Here is a 20,538-nt window from a genome sequence, read left to right as displayed (position 1 = left end):
AAAGTTTATTTTGAAAGAGAGGGCATGCAGGGTAGGGGCAGAGAGAGAGGGAGAGGGAGAGAATCCCAAGCAGGCTTTGCACTGTTCATGCTCTAGAGCCCAACTTAGGGCTTGATCTTGTGAACCATGAGGTCATGACCTAAGCTGAAAGGAAGAGTTGGATACTTAACCAACTGAGCCACCCAGGGGCCCCTGAAATAAAATTCTAATTTAAGTCACTTAATGGCTTTAAGTGTATTTTATTTTGATTTTGTAGCAGTGATTAAAATACATTACTGTACATGATTTGGTGTTGAGATGTGCAGTATACTCTTGGGTAGCTGACTACTGCAGAACAGCTTTAGACCCAAGTATTTCATCCAGGTAGGAGGTTGTCTTAGAGTGCTTCCAGTAGTATTTTCCCAGCTAGAGATAAGTATGAGCGATGAATATGCATGTTAATGACTGTATACTCCCCTACTTGTATAATACTATAAAGTGCTGTTTTAACGTCTTACCTACTTGTGTTTTTCTTTTTAATGAGCCTAGGCACTTAATTTTCTAAAACCATTTCTAGGCTTGATTTGGAATACGGAGCAATACAGTCTAAAATATGCCTGCTTGGTACAGTTGGCTTTTATATTACTCACTGAAGACCTTGGTTTCTAAATTGTGCAGTTTCCTTTTGCGTAATTGTAGAAGGGAGGCTTGGAGGGCAATCTTATTTTGTTGTTTTCCCATTTCATAGCTCTTATGTTTTACATTTGAGAGTTATCAAGGAGTCTGGGGCCCACTTGGTGTCCTTTAAGGACCTTTCAGAATGTCCTCTACTAATATGTATAGTATGACAATATTTTTGTTTCTGGAAAGGATTTTTTTAGGGGAAGAACCCAGTTACTTCATTGGTATTTCGTTTAAAGCAAGCACCCGACCTGGTGCGCTAGACAGTAATCGAAGACCTAGTGGTTTTGCCAGGTTAGTGAAGCTCAAGAATATCTGGTGAGTTAATAGAGATTTTAACTTTCTGAGGTAAATCAGAAAGTGACCAAATAATTGATTTCTTTCCCCTCATACATTTTACTGCCTTTCTTCTTACTCTCTTCAGCTCTTATTCAAGCTCCAGGACTTTTGAGGTGAGCTGACTTCTCTCTTACTGCTCAGAGCCAAGAAGTTGAATTTACTCTTCAGATAGATCTATGGTGGAATAAACCTGATTTTCACTTTTCCGTGGGGGATTTTGGTGTTCCCTTTACAGGTGAACTTGGACTTTTAATCATATGAATGGACATAGAAGGGAATTAAAGTACTAGACCAGGAAATAAAAATTCAAGTTTTCCTGCAGTTTTCCCAGCTGGAGCTCCAGCAAGTTATTTCGGGGGTATCTCTTTAGAAAATAATAGTACAGTAAATCTCTTTAATGAATAGCAATTTTGTTTTCTGGGGCTCCCTATTGCCACTTAATATCATGTAGGATCCCACACAGAGCTGTAGTGATCCATCTGAGCTGCTTGTACAGAAGAGATGGGTGTTACATTCTCGGCCTGTCTTCCACATTCAGGCTGTCTCTGGAATACAGCATCCGCTTGAATTCAACAAACGATTTTCAAATGAGGCTCCAGAGGCAGCTGTGGTAAATCAGGCAGACAAGGGTCCCTTTCCTGGGGAGTTTACATCTTAGTAAAAATTATCCACAGAGGTCCCCAGGTAGAATAGTGAATTCTACAGAAGTTTCTCTTTTGCCCAATTGTCTGAACATATCCAAAGCTGCTTTTTGAGGGAAGTCAGGCATAAAGAGAGTAGAAAACAAGCCAGGTTTTGAAACTTCACAACATATGGCCTTTGTTGCCTGTGATTTTGGTTGTGTGTAGAAAATAATGGATCTTTTGTCAGTAGACAAAAAACTTTGCTAGTGATTTCTACCTATTGTTATTTTTCTTTTTTTTTATTCTAAGAGTTTGTGCTGAATTGCAGTAGGTCTTCTTGGACTTTCTGAAGTAATGTTTCTTCTCTCTCCACCTTTAGTGTTGGCTAATAGGGTTAAAATTTATTCTAATATTATTTGGTTGATCATTAGTTACTTCCAGTCCTTTGGTAAGTAGCTAAAATAAATGTGGTTACTATATATCCTGTGTTTTTCAAGATAATCTCAATTTCAAGTCTTTTTGTCTATTTTGGGATAGACTTAGTTTTTAATTTAGCTATAAATGGTCCTTTAGGTTAGTGTTCCTTAACCTGAGTCCATGGATCCCGATGAGCTTTAGGGAGGTGGTTTGTGACTCTCCTGAAACAGCAATCATGCCAGACTTTGTGACTATGTGTCCTTTCCTCAGGGAGTGATGAAGTTTTGGGGGTAATGGTGGTGGTGGGGTGGTCTGGAGCCAATGATCAAGAAAGAATTCTTGAAAATGCCTTCAGTGCAAAAAGATAGTTTTATTAAAGCACAGGGACAGGACCTGTGGGCAGGAATTGCTGCGCTGGGATTGTGACAAGTAACATATTATATACCCTCAGGTTGGGAGGGTTCAGGGATACAATGAGTCTCCAAGGAGTTTTGGAAGCAAGGTTTCCAGGACCTTGAGGAGCTGGCTGTTGCTAGGGAAATGCCATTTATTACTGTTTAGAAAAACCTCAGTCATGAGACCCGTCAGATGTTTAGGCCATAAGCTTGGAGTATGATTGCCAGCATCCTTCTGGGGCAGTTGAGATAAAGGAACTAGACTTACAGGATTCTCAAGGTTGGGATAAGGTTAAGCTAAGGTTCTTTTGCCCCCAGCAAAGTGTCATCATCATCAAGACAGCTGAGTCCCTGCAGGGAGGTCACTGCTGATGTCAGGGACTTGTCAGTGGGCTCTAGGCAGTAAGGAAACTTAATTTTTCATTTGCCTTAGTTTCCCACATTACTGTGGCAAGCCCTTAGAGCCCTTTCCTTTGTTCTTGGATAGCTAGAACCCGAAGAATATCACACATATTCCACCTGGGGGCGTGGGGCAGTGCCTGCTTGTATTTTGCCCTTAGCTTGCCCCACGCTCCACTCCCTCTCCAGGGAGCATCCATTTTCTTCCATAGGAATTTTACAGGGCTTATAGTGGCTGCAGAAAAGGTTAATAATAACCATTGTATTTTGTACAAATGGATTTTAATAGGAGTGATAACATTTTCCCCTTCCAGACATATTTTGCAGAAAGTTAGACAATTGTCCAGGTGTTAATTATTTGGAGCAGTGAGCTTGCGAATGATTCGAAGTGTTCTCTTAAATAAATATGGGTTGTATGGAGGTCATATCAGAATAGCTTTCTTGTTTTTATTTTATGGTCTTAAAACATTAAGCTGTAACTCATGAGTTCTTACATTTGCCCCATTGTTAGAGGCTGAATTGCATGCTGCCTCCCTTTGCATATTTTGAAATGCTAATCCCCAGTGCCTGGGAATGTGACTGAATTTGAAGATCTGGACTTTAAAAAGGTGATTAAGGGTACCTGGGTGGCTCAGCTGATTAAGCATCTAGACTCTTGATTTTGGCTCAGGTCGTGATCACGTGGTTCCTGAGATCAAGCCTTGCATCAGACTCCTTGTGTTGACAGCGTTGGAGCCTGCTTGAGATTCTCTTTCTCCCCCACCTCCCAAAATAAATAAACTTAAAAAAAAAAAAAAAGTGATTAAGTTGAGCAAAGGTAGACAAGGTGGGCCCTAATTTAATCTGATGGTGTCTTTAGAAGAAAGAATTCTGATCACAAGAGAAAGACACCAAGGGCATGTGTGTCCAGACTAAAGACCCACGGACACCGTAAGAAGGCAGCCCTCTGCAAGTCACAGAGAAAGGCCTTAGAAAGAAACAAACTCACTGTCACCTTGGTCTTGGATTTTTAGCCTCTAGACTTAGAGTAACTTTTCTGTATTTAAGCCACACAATCTGTGGTATTTTGTATGGTAGCTCTAGCAAACTGATATGCTGATGATGAAGTAGTAGTTGAGTGTCAGTAAAAACTATACCAAGGGTAACTATTTCTCTTTGCCTAGTGCATTTTGGGGGAAATGATGAAGTGTTGTAAATAGCTTCACAGAGTCTAGTGCTACAAAGAGATGTTAGGACCTATGAAATCTAGATATAATAGATATATTCCTATTCATATTGGTCTGATTATCATTTTATAGTTTTCTGCTTGCCTATGGTTATATTTTATCTCATCTATTCCCTACCATTTTTCTTTCTTTGAAACTAATTTTTATAAATAAGTCTATTATAAATCAACACCAGAATAATATCTGTATGTATTCTTCTGTGTATTCTCCTGTGTACAGTCGTTACAACCCAGCCTGATTCTCTGATAATATCATCTGTACTCAGGCCTCTGGTCCAGACTGTCATATTTGCATTCAATTTTTGAAGTTTCTCTTTGCCAGAAATAAAATTTGAGTGCTCTTAGTGATGTCTGCCTTTGTTGCTAACTTGACTCAGCACATGAGAAACTTTAAAATTCGTAAATGAGTGAAAAGCTAATAGATTTCTCAGGTTTGCCATGAGTTCAGGAATTCTGTCAGTTTTGTTCCTGCGGAAGTCTCAGGGTCTAGTCTGACACTGAAAGGGAAGTTAAGTATTTAATAAATGAATTGATTCATTTTAAGGCGGTTATCAGACTTAACATCCAAAATTTAACCCGCAACCCGAATTCTATTTCCTCTCACAATTAGACTGCTCAGTCTTCATTTATGACGGTGAGACTGGCTTACTGACGGGGTCTCCACCCCTGCGTTCCCCATCTGCGTGCCCTCTTTCCCTAGTGTGCTAGGTGAGAGGGGAGCCCCTGACCGTGCGCACCCAACTCCTTGAGGCTTGCTTGCGGCATCTTGCCAAGTTTCTTAACCTCCCTCTGCTTTGTTTTCTTTATCTGCAATTAGAGATACTAAGAGTATGCACTTCTTAGGGTTTTTTTTGGGGGGGGGGTGGGATTGTGAGATTTGAACAGTGCCTGGCACATAGTAAACATTTTAGAGCTATTATTATTCTTTAAATGAAAACAGATTATTCTGTTCTCCCTTCTTTGTTATCTTTTATCTCTAGGTCTGCATTGCTTGCTTGCTTTCACTTTAAACAATAAAACTTTTGCCCATAAAATTGGCATGATTTTCTTGGTAGTGGCAGGGTAAATTAGCACTACTTGGAGAGTGATTGGGCAAGATGTGCCCAGTCATAAAAATACTCAAACTCTGACTCAGAAATTCCACTTCTGGGAGTCTTCTAAGGATACACCCTTAAATGCATAAAAGAGTACATCCATGGAAGTTACATTAGAACCTCCAGGGTTGGAGGGAATATTTATTAAATTCTGGCACTTCTCTACATTTATAGTTTTGATGGGTTTCAAGACCATGGATAATACTTGTGATGAAAAGTATAACACTGTATGTATAATGTGGTTACCACAATGTTAAGTAAATCCATACACCAGGAATTTCAGAAGAAAGGAATTATATGTAAGAAGAGCTCTTTTAACCTCCCACTTCTTGTCACATTTTGCATTTATGTAAAGCTGGTTCTGAAGGCCCATAGTTTACCCTGTAACTGAGAGGTCCATATACCTTGTTTGTATACCATTGTCTTTCCTGTTTGGCTTTAGGAATTCAAGGGGTAGTCAAATTGTGCAGAATGGGATGGCCATAGGGGTATAAAATAGTGAATGCAGACCTTCTGTTTACTCAAGGATTAGTTTTATATGAGAGTGAAGACAAGTACATAACCCCTGGTATGTGATTTTTGTCCAGTAACATGAAATTTGGACTCCTTGGTGCCTAATGATTGAGGGTTTTTTTTGTAATACAGATTTCTCACATTCACTCCTTGGAAATAGTCATTTTCTTTTAAAAAATTTTAAATGTTTGTTTTTGAGAGAGAGTCAGAGCATGAGCGGGGGGAGGGGCAGACAGAGGGAGACAGAATCTGAGGCAGGCTCTAGTGTCAAGCTATCAGCACTGAGCCCAACGTGGGACTCTATCTCCCGAACCATGAGATTATGACCTGAACTGAAGCTGGACACTTAACCGACTAAGCCACTCAGATACCTTGGAAATACTCAGTTGGAACTCTTAAGATTTATTTAGTTTTATTTTTTTTTAAGTTTATTTATTTTAAGAGAAAGAGCAAGCAGGGGGAGGGGCAGAATCCAAACAGGCTTTCCCACTGTCAGCCTGAAGCCCCATGGGGGGCTTGGACTCATGAACCGTGAGATCATGACCTGAGCTGAAATCAAGCATCAGACGCTTAACTGAGCCACCCAGGTGCCCCTTAACTCCAAGATTTGAATTGGCTTTGGTAAGTTCAAAAAACAGGCCCAGAACAGCAACCTTTTCAGGTTTCTATTGACAAGAAGCCTCATTTCTCTACAAGTGGTAATTTACTCTTACTTGGAACATCCAGTGCACAGCTTGCTACTGCAGTCTTGGTTCAGCAGATCCTAGGGGATGTGTGATAGAAGGAAGAGTAATTCAACGGCGGGGCTCGGGGCTGTGGCGCCGGTGTTACTTCCTTGGTAAGTACCGCGGGCCCTGTGTCTGACGTAATCTCCCTACCCCTTCCACCCCTGCCCAGGGCTGCTGACAAAAGTCTTCACTTGCCAGGTCTTTTGTCTGCAGTGATACTGCAAATAAACTGTTTTTGCTCGGTGTATTAATATTTGTTACTCTAAATTCTACTTTTTTTGCCTCTTCGTTCTTTCCTGTGAGGAATAACCTATTTTAAATTCAGGCCAACCTGTGCCCAGCTAGCTGGTACTTTGCTCAAGATCAAGGCCCCACACAAGGCAGATGTGCAGTGTGATATTGCGTTTACACTCAGAATTTCATGCTATTCTCTGATTAGCTCTCTCCCTTTTTTTTTAACGCTTATTTTTGAGAGATCGAGTGGGGAAGGGAGGGGCGCAGAGAGGGAGACTGGAGCCAAAGCAGGCTCTGTACTCAGCGCAAAGTCCATTGTAGGGCTTGAACTCACAAACCATGAGATCATGACATGAGCCAGAATCACCAGTCTGCCGCTTAACCAACTGAGCTACCCAGGCGCTCCTGTTCTCTGATTTTTCATATCAAACATTATTTGGTACCTAATGGATTTTGAACTGTGTTCATGGCTGGCCTTGGCCTTAGCATGTTTAACATTTATTCCCTAGGAGAGATGCCATTTTTATGTTCAAATTGTGTTTGGTCTAAGAGGATATGTGTTAAAACTCTGATCAGCAATTTGAAAGTACTGCATTGCTTTCAAAGAAAGCATTGCCTTAAAAATATGTTAAATTGGGGCACCTGGGTGGCCCAGTGAGTTAAGCCATTGGACTTTGGCTCAGGTCATGATCTCAGTTTGTGAGTTCTAGCCCTACATAAGGCTCTCTGCTGTCAGCACAGAGCTGGCTTCAGATCCTCTGTCCTCATCTCCCCTCCCAGCCCCCACGTCCACTCTCTGTCCCTTCCCCAGTTACACGTACCCTCTCACTGTTTCTCTTAAAATAAGGAAACTTAAAAAAATATGTTAAATTTATAGGGTGCCTAGATGGTTCAATTGATTAAGAGTCCCGTTCTTGGTCTTGACTTGGCTAATGATCTCCCTGGTGTGTGTTTAAGCCTTGCATTAGGCTCCGTCCTGTCAGTGGGGCTTGGGACTCTCTCTCTCCCTGGCTATTTGCGGCCCCCTGCCCCCTCCCCCCCCCCCCCCCCCCCCCCCCCCCCCCCCCCCCCCCGCCCCGCCACTTGTGCTCTCTTTCTCTCTAAATAAATAAATGTTTAAACATATCTTAAATTTATATAAAATGTATATATGGAAGAATGGTTTCAAAGTGAAAAAAGCTTACTCAAGGAATGACATTTTGCTGTGTGAGAGGATAGTATTTTCTTTTCCTTTGTTTTCTTTAAGAAATATTAGAATAGGAAAAATAAGCAAGAGAGTTTTAACAGGAATGCAGAGTATCTGAAATTTATAAGGCAAAATTTTCTTGGTAATGCTCAATGTACTTTTCAATATATATCAGTGATTTTTGGGGGGACTAAACTTTTTATAAAGGGTTTCACTGGATTTTGATATTCTTTCTAGTGGGAACTACCAAACTGTAGACTTCTCATCAGTTCTGGGTAGCAATAAATTATGATATGCCAGAGTTATGTGAGTAGTGTTTAGCATTATGTCACAAGAACAGTAGGAAAAAACTTTGTAAACCACCGTTGACAAGATTAATTTAAACATGGTAAGTTTAGGGGCGCCTGGGTGGCTCAGTCACTTGGGCATCCGACTTCAGCTCAGGTCATGATCTTGCGGTCAGTGAGTTCGAGCACTGTGTCAGGCTCTGTGCTGACAGCTCAGAGCCTGGGGACCGCTTCAGATTCTGTGTCTCCCTCTCTCTCTGCTCCTCCCCTACTCGCACTCTGTTTCTCTCTGTCTCTCAAAAATGAATAAACATTAAAATTAAAAAAAGAAATTGTAAGTTTAACAAAACATAATACTTCAGTTTGTCTAAATCCACAGCTGTTATTTAATAATTCAAAATAGCCTGAGCAAGTGTCCTTTCCTTTAGCCTCCTATCCCCCTTCCTGCCTACTCCAAGAAAAGAGGCGGGAAGATCCGTGTGAACTAAGGACTAATGCAGTATTTTGCAGTACACTGTAAAACTGTTAGGCGTTGCTTCTATTGTGATCAGAATGGAAAAGCAAAGTAGTGGCTACTTTTTCCAACTTGTAATATTCCTTTCAGTGTGTTTTAGATACTTTATTGGCCCATCAAACTTAACATAAACTTTTATTTTGGGGAAGTTAGCGTTGTTTGGTAGAATCTATATTAGATAATCATGATGCAGCTGTGTGCTATATTTCAATAACACTGTGAATTCTAAGAATGATGAAAGCTGTGAGCAGCAAGTTCTGGAAAACTATGAATGTGCTTCCAACGACTAGTCTCTGTATTATTTGCTATCTTTTAACAGATAGTAAAGGATTTTTCCATTAAGTTGTGCACAATTAACCATCTAGCCCTCCTGAGGCAAAGTTCCAAGGTCCCATGAAATGGCTTTAGAGAATGTTCCTTGAAAAAAAGAAGTGAACTCCCTCCCCCAACATTTTGGAGCCCCGTTTGAGAACTGCTGTCTTTTCTGACTTACAGTTTGTTCAGTTTATTTAATTTATTTATTTGGTTAAGGTGCTCAGTGGGAGTTGGATGCATTCTGTCAGTGCTGAGGGGAGTATGAAGGGAAGTCCTTTCTTCTGCCACCTCCTATATTCACATCCTTCTGGTCTTGGCACTTTTTCTACTTTAACAGCCATGGGAATCATTTCAACATACTTGTAGGTTTGTGTGACTTCGTATGTGATGTGGTATGTCTGCTTTAATTCATCACAGTTTTGTGTAAAGGTTTTATGTGGCACTGAAGAAAAACTGACCCAGTTTGAAAGATAAAAATCTCTTTGAATAGATGCTGTCGGAATTATTTAATCTCATTTGTGTCATAATTGGGTCTACGTGTTTTGTTTTGTTTTTAATGCTAGGCATACTTTATCATTAAAAAAGTTTTTTTTTTTTTTTTTATTAAGTAATCTCTGTGCTTAATGTGGGGCTCAAACTCACAACTCCCAAGATCAGGAGTCACACACTCTGTAGATTGAGCCTGCCAGACACCCCTGGGCCTAGGCACTTTCTTTTTGTTTGCTCTGTAACAAGGAAATACAGACCCAGGAGACGCTTCCCTAACTCTCATCCTCATGCTACCTACCACTGTCTGGCTGTGGGGCTTCGAAAGTCATTGTAGCTCCATTCATTTGGAAAAACAAAGATTTCATTATATATACATGCGGTAGGAGTTGCTAATCATTTCTGTAACGGTCCAGTAAAGAAGGTGGTTTTAAGATGTTCTCCGGAAGCTTTTACATTCTTAAAGAAACAGTGAATTTACTTACTGTATACTTTAACCCCTCTCAAGGTGTCATGGGAATGGTCTGTCAAGAACTAGTCTCTTTTAATTCCTCTCGCCTTTTCTAAAGGAGGAATAGCTCTTAACTATTGTAATAAAAGCGGACTCCTTTTTGGAGTGCATTCCTGTACCTTTAATGTAGCAGAAAGAAACTTAGGAAATGACTTATTTCTTAGTCTGTTTTGATAGGCAGTGCCATACACTAAGAGTGAAAATTAGAAAACAGGCGTCTGCCTTGGATTTTAGGCTTCCTATTAGCACTAGTCTTTAGTGCAAAGAGAAATCTCATCTGTTCCCCTATTCTGACCCCATGTTGCCATTTGATTCCTCATTCACCAAATTCACCCCTCCATGGTCTAGAGTCGGTAGACTCTTTCAACTTTGGGATTTATCCAAGCACATTTTTTTCTGAGCAAAGTTAAATTCTCTTCCATGGCTCCATTTTGGGATTGTACACTGTGTCCAAAGGTGGGAGTTTTTCCACCTTTGTTTCTGAAAACAGAAATTAGAGTCTAAAAGGAATACTGGAATTATTTGAAAACATAATTTTGGCTTTCAGTTGGAGGAAAGTTGTTCAGGTTTTAATTGATTCATTGTTATATATCACTTTATTCCTGTAAAGGATTAGAGTGGCAGGGATGTACAAAGACTTCCTTCTTCACAGCCATGCTTTGTGAAGGAGTTGCGAAGGTTCACTTTGTCACCTTCCAGTCACTCCATCACCATGAACTTCTGGCTCTGTCCTATTCACCCACTGTAGTTCTTAAAACAGGGTCACCAGGGATCTTTGTTGCTAACTGGACAAAGTTCTTCATTTGACCTTGCTCTAGGGTCTAAAAGTGACTGTTTCTCTTATAACATTCTGTTTATAATAGTAATATATGTTCATTGTGAAAATTTGGAAAATGACATCTGTAATCTCTATCCAGAAAATATTTTTCTCATTGAAATGTTTCTATGGCAACTGCCTTGTTCCTTTCCTCCTATTTTTCTGGCCAGACCTGTGTCAGTCTGCCTACTAGATAGATATCTTACAGGCAACACTTTTTTTTTTTTTTTTAAAGAGTGTGAGCAGGGGAGGGGTAGAGAGAGAGGGGAGACATAGAATCTGAAGCAGGCTCCAGGCTCTGAGCTGTCAGCACAGAGCCTGACACAGGGCTCGAACTCACAAACCGTAAGATCATGACCTGAGCTGAAGCTGGACACTTAACCCACTGAGACACCCAGATGCCCCCAGGCAACTTTTTAAAACTGAACTTCCCCCTCTTCCCCTGCTCCAAATCTGCTCAGCCACCTTTTTTCACCATCTCACTAAAAGGTGCCACTGTTCATCCAGTTGATGAAGCCATAAGATGAAGACCCATTCTTGACATCTGTCCCTCAACCTCCATTTGTAATCAGCAGCTAAAGTTCCTTTTACTTGTTAGTCGGCTCACAGCACCTTAGCTAGACTGATTATTCTTCACCTTCAGGTTCCCAGAAGCACCATTCGCCTTTGAACCTCTTAGGACTTGTGTATCTTCCTTTAGGGCTTAGCTTAGCAGGTCAGGGCTTCTCTGACCTTTCTGTACCCTCAGGACTGAGCTTGGTGCTGGTGGCTCCCTCTCGTCCCTTCATACACCCCTTCCTTCTGTGTGTTGTTCCTCCTGTCCCCCTGCTTGGATTCTCTCACACCTATACTGTCTTTATAAACACACATCACATTCTATTGTAATTGTTTATTGACTTCTCTGTCTCCTTCAGGGCAGTGACTATGTCTTATTCATAATTATACCAGTAATATACAACCCAGAGTGTTTAGTAAATGATGATAAATCGATAGTAGGAAATAGGTGGTGATTAGTGTGAAAAAAAATTTGAAGCTGTTATATTAATTTTATGATTCTGGCTGCTTTGAAATTAGTATCTTAAGTGATGTGATTGGCCTTCTGTCTACCTGGTCCTATACTAAGGGTTCTGTGCATAAGCTTCCAAAGCATGAAGTACCGCAGGGCAACGAAGGAATGAAGCTGATAGCTTGGTTGGCAGGGCTCCACCTTGCATTCCATTGATGAAGAGGTTAGGCTCCCCTATAGGTAAGAGGAGTGGAGCAGAGGTTAGATGGCTGCCGAAACTAGGGCAGCTCTGCCAGAAATGAGGAGACGAGGGAGCATTTTAGTAACTTGGTGATTGGATATGGGGGTCAGAGAGGAGCAATCATCATTTAGTGACTCAGCTTTCTAGCTTGGTTGGCTAGGTACTCACTGCTTTCATTAACTGGTTGTTTTGATTTTTGAGATTCTTTTTGACATCCAGGTACATCTGCTAGGAAGGCAGTAGGGTATGAAGTTGGGAGAGCATGCCACTGGGGAGCCATCAGTATGTGGTGGTTAGAACTGAGGTGTACAGCCTGAGATTAATAATGGTCTAGAAGAAGAAGGAACTCTGAGGAACATGGATATTTAAGGCTTGGAAAGAAGAGAAAAGAGCTGGGAAAAAGTAGTGTCAAAGAAACTGAGGAGTTCGAGTTGTAGAGGAAATTTGGCAATAAAAAGGCCATTGACTTTTTTTGTGCTTTAAATGGAATAACAAGAAAATGGTTCTGTCTTTACCCAGCTGTTCGAATAGATGCTTCAGTGTAGACTATCTGCAAGGCTTTTTGTTGGGCAGATCTGCCTCACCCCTCTTGGTGGCCCAGCACCCCAGCCCAAATCAGGACCCCAGTGATACTCTTAGATCAGATCTAACACATGTCCTTTAATCCCTTCCAAGTTAAACCTAAAGGTTGAAAACAGATCTCAAAAATTCTGGATCCATTCCCAGAAATTCTGATTCATTGTGCCCAGCGATCTCAATTTTTTACTCGTGTAGGTAGGTGCTATAGGCCGGCATTTTATTTAATTGCAAGAGAGCAAGACTTTCTTATGGTGAACTTCAAAGTACAATTGTGATGAAGAGATTGGCAACCATGGAAACCTGGCTGAGGCTTTGCACAGTGCCTGTCTGTGTTTGTGGGGGTGAGGTGGGGGTGGGGAAAGTGCCACCATCTGGTGTAATCTGTAGAGATGTAAAGTTTCTGTCTTACGGGTTTTTAGGGCAGAGCTCCTGGTGCCCTGCATCATATCCTCGCGGTCTACCACTGATTTCAACCCGAATTCAGATTTCTGCAGTTTCTCACTCTTACTACTCATGCCACCACTTTTCTGTTTTCTGCCACAGGACATTCTGACCCAACAAAGGAAGGAGGTTGGTTAATATCCTGGCCAACCTTTAATTAGGGGACAAAAGCCATACTTAATCATTGTGCTTCCTCCAGGGGTCCCACAGAGTCCCCTTACCCTCCAGCAGTCATCATGATGACTTTGAATGGCCTTACTGGCTTTTCTCCTTCCTTGGTTGTACCTTTCCTCACTTCTATTCCCCGGGATCATCTCCTATTTTAATCCTGCTAAAACCCTGTCTATTAGCAATGTGTCACTTGATCTGACATTATAGGTTAATAAGTGCAAACAAAAGCCTTCTGTAATTACATTTAGTTTCTTCTTAATGTCCCTATCAATAATAGCACCTAAAATTATGTGTGGGGGAGGAAGGCGAAGAGAACATATTGTGCAATGCAGAATGGCACACACATTGCTGAAGTTTAAATTTATTCACACTCTGTAATGAGATCATTATGAATTTATTGGATTTTTCAGCAACCTCCATTTCTCTCCCTTCACTTAGAGAAGGGTTGAAGAGAATATGAAAAACCAGAAAATTGTCGACCGAGTTAGTTCTAGATATACCTCTTTTTATTCATTTATCATTTATTTATTATCTGTTTTATTTACGTGTATTCATCTTGTTCTTAAAGAATTCTGGGTGGGTCTTTTTGTAAGACTAAATAATATAATGATAGAAAGCTATTAAAAATGCTGTAATGCAGGAAGGGGGCACATCACAGATTTAGGATAGAAGTTGCCAAAGATCATTAAGAAGCCAATCTGATCTGTTTTTGGGATATCTTTGAAAAGGTAGTTTGTCTTAAAGAAGCAAGGCTTGTCTTTACTTAGCTAGAAGATATTCATGTTCCTGTTTCTTCTTTTAGCTGAGCCCAGACTCAAGGAATTACGAATTGAATGGTGAACTTGTTCTGGATGATCACGTTTCATTCCTGACGATTAAAAGTAGTATCTGAAAGCAGTTATCATAGAGGCTGACACATTGCAGGCACTCACTAAATGCTTTGAGGTAAATGATAAAGGTATATGTTGAGTTGCCAAATAATGTGTGTCGTAGACTGGCGTCTCCACGAGTAAGAGTAGGGAAACTCCAGGTGCCTAGACGTGTGGGGCTCTTACAGCAGCCTGTGACTGCAGATGTTTATTTTAGTCTGTAGGTTTATTTTGTAGGAGACCAGGCATTCCTACAAAACACTTTTCCTTCGTGCACAGTGTTCTATATAACAGTGGATATGTTGTTGTACAATAGATCAGATCATTAGATGATTTAGTATTCCAACCCCTCAGTTAACATTTCAAGTCAGACCTAGAGAGGAAGTGACTTGTCCGAGGCACACTCACCATGTTTAGCTAGTTAATGATATGGCAAGGACTAGAACACAGATCTCTTGCATATAATTATCTTTCTAATTTCTAAAATGGCTCCCAACCCCAGCCCTGGTCGGGGGACAAAACAAAGCATTGTTTTTCTGAAGTAGTTCAAAATGGTTTTTAGACTTAATAAGGATTATGTATTCTATGTTTGATTTAAGGTATGTGGAGAAAATTTAACAGTTTAAGAGCTTATACAAAGAGATTATTTAGAATGTTAGGACTAGTAGCTGGGCAAACTACATAAGCAAACAAGTGAAAAATTATAAACATCTAAAAATATTCACCAGAAATAGCTTAGAAAGCAATATAACATTTTGATAGACTATTTTGCAATCAATAAAAAGCTAGCTATAATGGCTTAGAAATCATGTGAATCTACTGGGGATTCTGGACAGTTTTCATCCTTTCCTTTTACACTGTGCCTTGTACTTAGAAGTCTTTAGTAAGTTCTTTACATTTTAAAAAATACATTTAAAGGGCTAATTTACTATATAGAATGCTAACTAATGTCAGCTTCTGAAATTCACTGTTCAGTCTGAAATTCACCAGTTTATCTTCTGGCCTATACAGCGTGGACAGTGGTGGTTTTGCTCTTGTTAGTCCTGATGTGTACATCAAAAACTAGCTGAATCGGTACGGTAAAGGAGTGCCTGGGTGGCTCAGTTGGTTAAGTGTCCAACTTGAGCTCAGGTCATGATCTTCCCAGTTTGTGGGTTTGAGCCCCGCGTCAGGCTCTGCGCTGACAGCTCAGCGCCTGGAGCCTGCTTTGGATTCTGTGTCTCCCTCTCTCTCTGACCTTCCTCTGCTCATGCTCTCTCTCTCTGTCTCTTAATAATAAATAAATGTTAAAAAAAAAAAAAGAACTGGTACAGTAAAGATTTAATGAACTGACACAATGTTTCTGTTAACTTGCTACAACCATCTGAGTGTATATTAAAAAACTTCTAAAAGCAAAATTATGATCTTAATCAAATCTATGTTTCTTTCCTGTAGAGCCTCTGTTATGCACCTAAAGCCATATTGGAAACTCCAGAAGAAAGAGCGATCTCTGGAAATCAGCAGGGAAACTTTGAGAACTCCTATGAGCCACCACGAGGCTATAAATGATGAAAAATGCAAAGCTAGCTACATGAAACCAAGTGTCTTTCCTTCACCCTCTCTTGGTAAAGCGTCATCTCGAAAGCCTTTTGGGATTCTTTCTCCAAATGTTCTGTGCAGCATGAGTGGGAAGAGTCCGATAGAGAGCAGCTTGAATGTTAAAACCAAGAAGAATGCGCCGTCTGCAACAATCCACCAGGGTGAAGAAGGAGAAGGGCCGCTTGATATCTGGGCTGTTGTGAAACCGGGAAATACCAAGGAGAAAATTGCATTCTTTGCAGCCCACCAGTGTAGCAATAGGATAGGATCTATGAAAATAAAAAGCTCCTGGGATATTGATGGGAGAGCTACTAAACGAAGGAAAAAATCAGGAGATCTTAAAAAAGCCAAGATACAGTTAGAAAGGATGAGGGAAGTCAACAGCAGATGCTACCAGCCTGAGCCCTTTGCGTGTGGCATTGAGCACTGTTCCGTGCATTATGTGAGTGACAGTGGGGATGGCGTCCACGCCGGGAGGCCTCTGTCGGTCATACAGATGGTTGCCTTCCTTGAGCAAAGAGCCAGTGCCCTGCTAGCTACATGTACGAAAAACTGCACCAACTCCCCTGCTGTGGTGAGGTTTCCTGGGCAATCCAGAGGTGTACCTCCAGCCTCCGAGCCCTTTCCTGCCCCAGGAGCTTGTGAAGATTCCACGGAGAGGGGAAATTCTGAGGTTGGCGAAGCACAGAGCGAGCCAGTCCGTGTCCTTGACATGGTAGCCAGGCTGGAGTCTGAGTGCCTGAAGCGGCAGAGCCAGCGTGAGCCCGGGGGCCTCTCGAGGAATAACAGCTTCCGTCGAAATGTGGGCCGCGTGTTGCTTGCAAATGGCACTCAGGCTAATGAAGGGAAAACAAACAAAGGCGCCTTGGAGGCAGCAGACACTCAGGTGAATCCTGTGGGGTCTGTCTCTGTGGACTGCGGGCCCTCAAGAGCCGACCCTTGTCCTCCCAATGGGGAGGAGTCCTGGGACGGTGCTCCTCGGGGCCATCCCTCGTTGCCAGCGAGTGTGAATTTCCTCATGGACAGTGCAGAATTTGAGCCAGATCAGCAAACTGCTATGAAAAATGGCAATAGATACGATGTGGAGATGACAGAAGAACTTGTCGGGTCCTCTTTTCCTCCTCGCACCTGCCCTCCAGCCATTGCACTGCCCACAGATGCTGTTGATTGTCTGAGTAGAGAGCTCGTGCCGCTCACTAGCCAAAATCCTGATCAGAGAAGAAAGGAATCTTTGTGCATTAGTATCACTGTGTCCAAGGTAGAGCAAGGCCACCCTTCTGATTTAAAGCCCTGTGAAGACCCACTTCCAGGGAGGTTGTTTTTTTTGCCACCTGGTCAGCACCAGTCGGACTGCTCCCAGCTAAGTGAAAGCACAAGGGAGTCTGCCGGCACCGGCCAGCTGCAGGCTGCTGCTGAGGCCGGCGGCACCACTGAGGAGAAGAGTGTTTCCGCGGATTCCTTTGTCCTGCCGGCCTCTCCTGCCGAAAGTATGGTACCGGTGCTTGAGGCATCCAGTTGGAAGAAGCAAGTGTCTCATGACTTTCTGGAGACCAGGTTTAAAATCCAGCAGCTTCTGGAGCCTCAGCAGTACATGGCTTTTCTGCCCCACCACCTCATGGTGAAAATCTTCAGGTTACTTCCCACCAAGAGCTTAGTGGCTCTTAAGTGTACCTGCTGCTACTTCAAGTTTATCATTGAATACTACAACATCAGGCCAGCAGATTCCCGCTGGGTGCGAGATCCACGATACAGAGAGGACCCGTGCAAGCAGTGCAAGAAAAAATACGTGAAAGGGGATGTGTCCCTGTGCCGCTGGCACCCCAAGCCCTATTGCCAGGCTTTGCCCTACGGGCCCGGGTACTGGATGTGCTGCCACCGGTCTCAGAAAGCCTTCCCTGGCTGTAAGCTGGGGCTGCACGACAATCACTGGGTCCCTGCGTGCCACAGCTTTAATCGGGCGATCCATAAGAAAGCGAAGGGGACAGAGCCTGAAGAGGAGTACTGAAGTCTACGTGAGAGGCAACGGGAGAACTGGTTTTCTAGAATTCAGAACCCCACCTAGAGCCGTAGAGCGGCTGTGCCAGTGTGGCCTCTCAGAGCCGTCCCTCTAGGCGAATCCGTACATATTCCTCCCGGACTGCCATTGCTCAGGCAGTTTGTAAACTCTTGCTTTACGAGCTGTACAAGGAAATCTCGGTCTCATTGTTTATAGTGGCACCTCCCATTTGGTCCAGGGTGGGTACCCACAGTTTGATTTACGTGGCTGTGAATAACTATGCCTGTTTTCCCAAACACATCCATCCTCAAAGGACGAAGACTTGCCACCGTCAAGGACATTCAGAAGAGTTCATTGCAGACTATGCAGGTGATCCCCAAAAAGGGGTTCCAGAAATGTTTTCAAGCACTGGCACCATATTTGAAATAAGTGAGTAGTGTCCTATGGAAAGAATAGCAGCACTCTCAGATGAAAAGTATGCTTACAAAGGAAAAGTCAGGCACCTTACCTTACCCCTGTATGCTTGATCTGTGAGATTGAGGTTTGTGGTTGGAGGTGGATTTTATGCCCTGTGGTGTTTACAGTGTATATAACGGTTGTGTTTTCATAGGGCTGTGAAAGTGCACATTAAACCTGAGCGCCTTTACCTTAGATGAGTGCTTCTGACCCCTCTGTAAATAACACTATTAAATCCAGTTGTACAGCACGGACAGCTGACTGGACAGAAGCCCCACAGTGCAGCTAGGATAGTGTTGAGGCTACAGTTGTGTGGGGTTTTTTGTGTGTGTGGTTGGGTTTTCTTTCTTTCTTTCTTTCTTTTTTTTTTTGGTCTTGTCTTAAATTTGTACATCCTGTATAAAATATGAATGTTTCCCAAATAAACTATGAATGTTTCCTGTATAATATATGAATGTTTCTGAGAAGAAACTCTAAATAGTTAAGAGGTTAACCTGTTGAAGATACCAAATAATGGTTTAACTGGACAACGTTAAAGTTAGCATAGAGAAAAATCCTTTGTTATATTTTAGTGATCCATCAAGAATGAGAGAATATTATATAGTCAGATTATAACATTCTTGTCTACTCTGTCTGGTTATGAATTTTTTAACTTCAATAAAAACATGCATCTTAAATGGGGCGTGAGTTTTGCAGATTTTTTCCCCTCCCTTTTTGAGGTAATATTGGAGAATTATGTTGTGAATTGAATCATTAAGAGTTTAAATTTTTTTTAGTTGTTAGGGGGAGAGAAAATTGTTTTTCTGCCATGGAAAAGAGACCACCTTCACTTAACATTATGAACTGACATTTATGTAACACTTTAACACTTATTTTGAATTTGTTGTCTGCCCAGCACCCACAGTATCTCCTGTTGGAGGAGTTATTATCTAGAATGTTCTCACAGCTTGTCTAGGCATAACTAATTGTTAAGAAGATACATTCAGGTCTATGGTCATGTAACGCTGGGTGCGGCTGGAAGGTATCGGGCCCCAGAAAGTTTCTATGGAGGACCTAAAGACTAGGCTTGGAATGAGGCAGCCACCAAAAACCCTTGTAATCACTGTCACCTCCAGAGAGGGGCTGATGAGGAAGTGATTGAGTAAAGGCCTCGATGGTTCTGGAGGAGAGAGATGTAAAGGTTGAGTAGGCTTTGGCTCGGTCAGCGAAGCAGAGTGGGACAGGACCGGAGCCAGGGCCACCTGTGGCTGCGGTGGTGGGTGGGTGGCCACGGAGCGGCTTGCACACTGGAGTCTGCCTTGGCTTGTTCTGCCCTCATCGGTAGACAAGCTGCTCCTCTCCAAAGAGGCCGTACTGAAACTGAAAAGTGTCTCTCGATGCTGAACCAGTCTGTCCCTGTCAGGAAATGACAACGATACCCCTGACACACCAGGCCAGAGCCCGAGACTCACAGATGCATCTGTGATACAGGACAGGGAGAGGCTGAGAGAGCTTTCCTTTCCTTGACGGGCTCTGTGCCCTTCCTCTGGTCTCGCCCCAGTGGAGGTATGTTGCAAATGCTTTTCAGCCTGAGCGCCCTGGGCTGAAGCCTCCAGTGCTCTTCCTCCTCCCCTGGCAATCTGCAAGCCTTCCAGATGTTGTTGTCATGGCTTGTGATTTGGGATCAAGGCAGATCGCCACACCCGGGATTTAGAGGACAGCTGGGTGTGTGGAAGGTGCCCAGAAAACATAGCTCTCATTGCTACTGGCTGTTGGTTCTCCATTTGCCCAGGGTGGACACGCAGGATAAACAATTCTTTTGGTTGGTTTTCCCAAGTCAGCGATTCAGGATCTGGTTTTCACATGGGATGCAAATCTGTGCCTCAGACTGACCGAGAGCAGAGGACAAGGTAAGAATGCCCCAGCCCCATCTTGGCATGTGACCTTTGGGGCCTCAGAGATGACCGACGACCCCTTTTGAACTTTGTGGCAGGACGGAGTCCCCAGTGCTGTGTGAATGATGGAGGATGTTAGCAGGTAGCATCAGAGGGCACCCCCTCCCTGGTCTTGATTTGGAGGAGTGAGGCTTTCCTCTTAGGGGAGGCCGCTGTGCTTCAGAGCCCCCTAGTGCCAAGCTGGCGGAAGCAGCCCACTTAAAATTTCTTGCCACAGTGCAGCATTCGGCACCTTCCTGCACTGTTCTAGAACCTTAAGACTCCTAAGAAAGGAAACAACCATGTGGGCACCAGGACCCTAGCTTCCTCCACTGCCATGGGCACCCAGAGAGACACGACTTCCACCTTTTGGCTTTGGCTCAGAGGCTCTGATATGCCTGGCTTAGTTTCCCTCGCCCTCCATTAGGAAAGTCTGAGAGATCTAGCAGTCAGCTCTGGGCCCTGGCCCAGTGGAGATACCAGATAGCCAAGGCGGGGATGAATTGGAAATGGGAAAGGGGCTAAGGTAAAAAATTGGATCCAGG

At 42.7% G+C, this 20,538-nt stretch overlaps 1 protein-coding gene across 11 annotated transcripts in view; it reads left to right on the top strand.

Annotated features, from left to right (window-relative positions):
* Window positions 1-20,538, top strand: part of FBXO34 (F-box protein 34) — a 90,329-nt gene that overhangs the window by 65,616 nt on the left and 4,175 nt on the right. For 8 of the 11 annotated variants that reach the window (XM_029950443.1, XM_029950446.1, XM_029950445.1 and 5 more), the window contains one exon: window positions 15,485-18,762. In XM_029950443.1, the coding sequence (XP_029806303.1) occupies window positions 15,495-17,633 (2,139 nt within the window). In that variant the 5' untranslated portion in view covers window positions 15,485-15,494 and the 3' untranslated portion in view covers window positions 17,634-18,762. Of the gene's footprint in view, window positions 1-6,483; window positions 6,504-15,484; window positions 18,763-19,851; window positions 19,970-20,538 lie in introns of those variants that run through there. The other 3 variants (XR_003912896.1, XR_003912897.1, XM_029950452.1) reach the window with 2 other exon arrangements.

The sequence above is a fragment of the Suricata suricatta genome, chromosome 9 (assembly GCF_006229205.1).
Source record: "Suricata suricatta isolate VVHF042 chromosome 9, meerkat_22Aug2017_6uvM2_HiC, whole genome shotgun sequence".
NCBI classification, from domain to species: Eukaryota; Metazoa; Chordata; class Mammalia; order Carnivora; family Herpestidae; genus Suricata; species Suricata suricatta.
The sequence above is the reverse complement of the archived record's forward strand: the minus strand, read 5'-3'. Positions and strand labels throughout refer to the sequence as shown.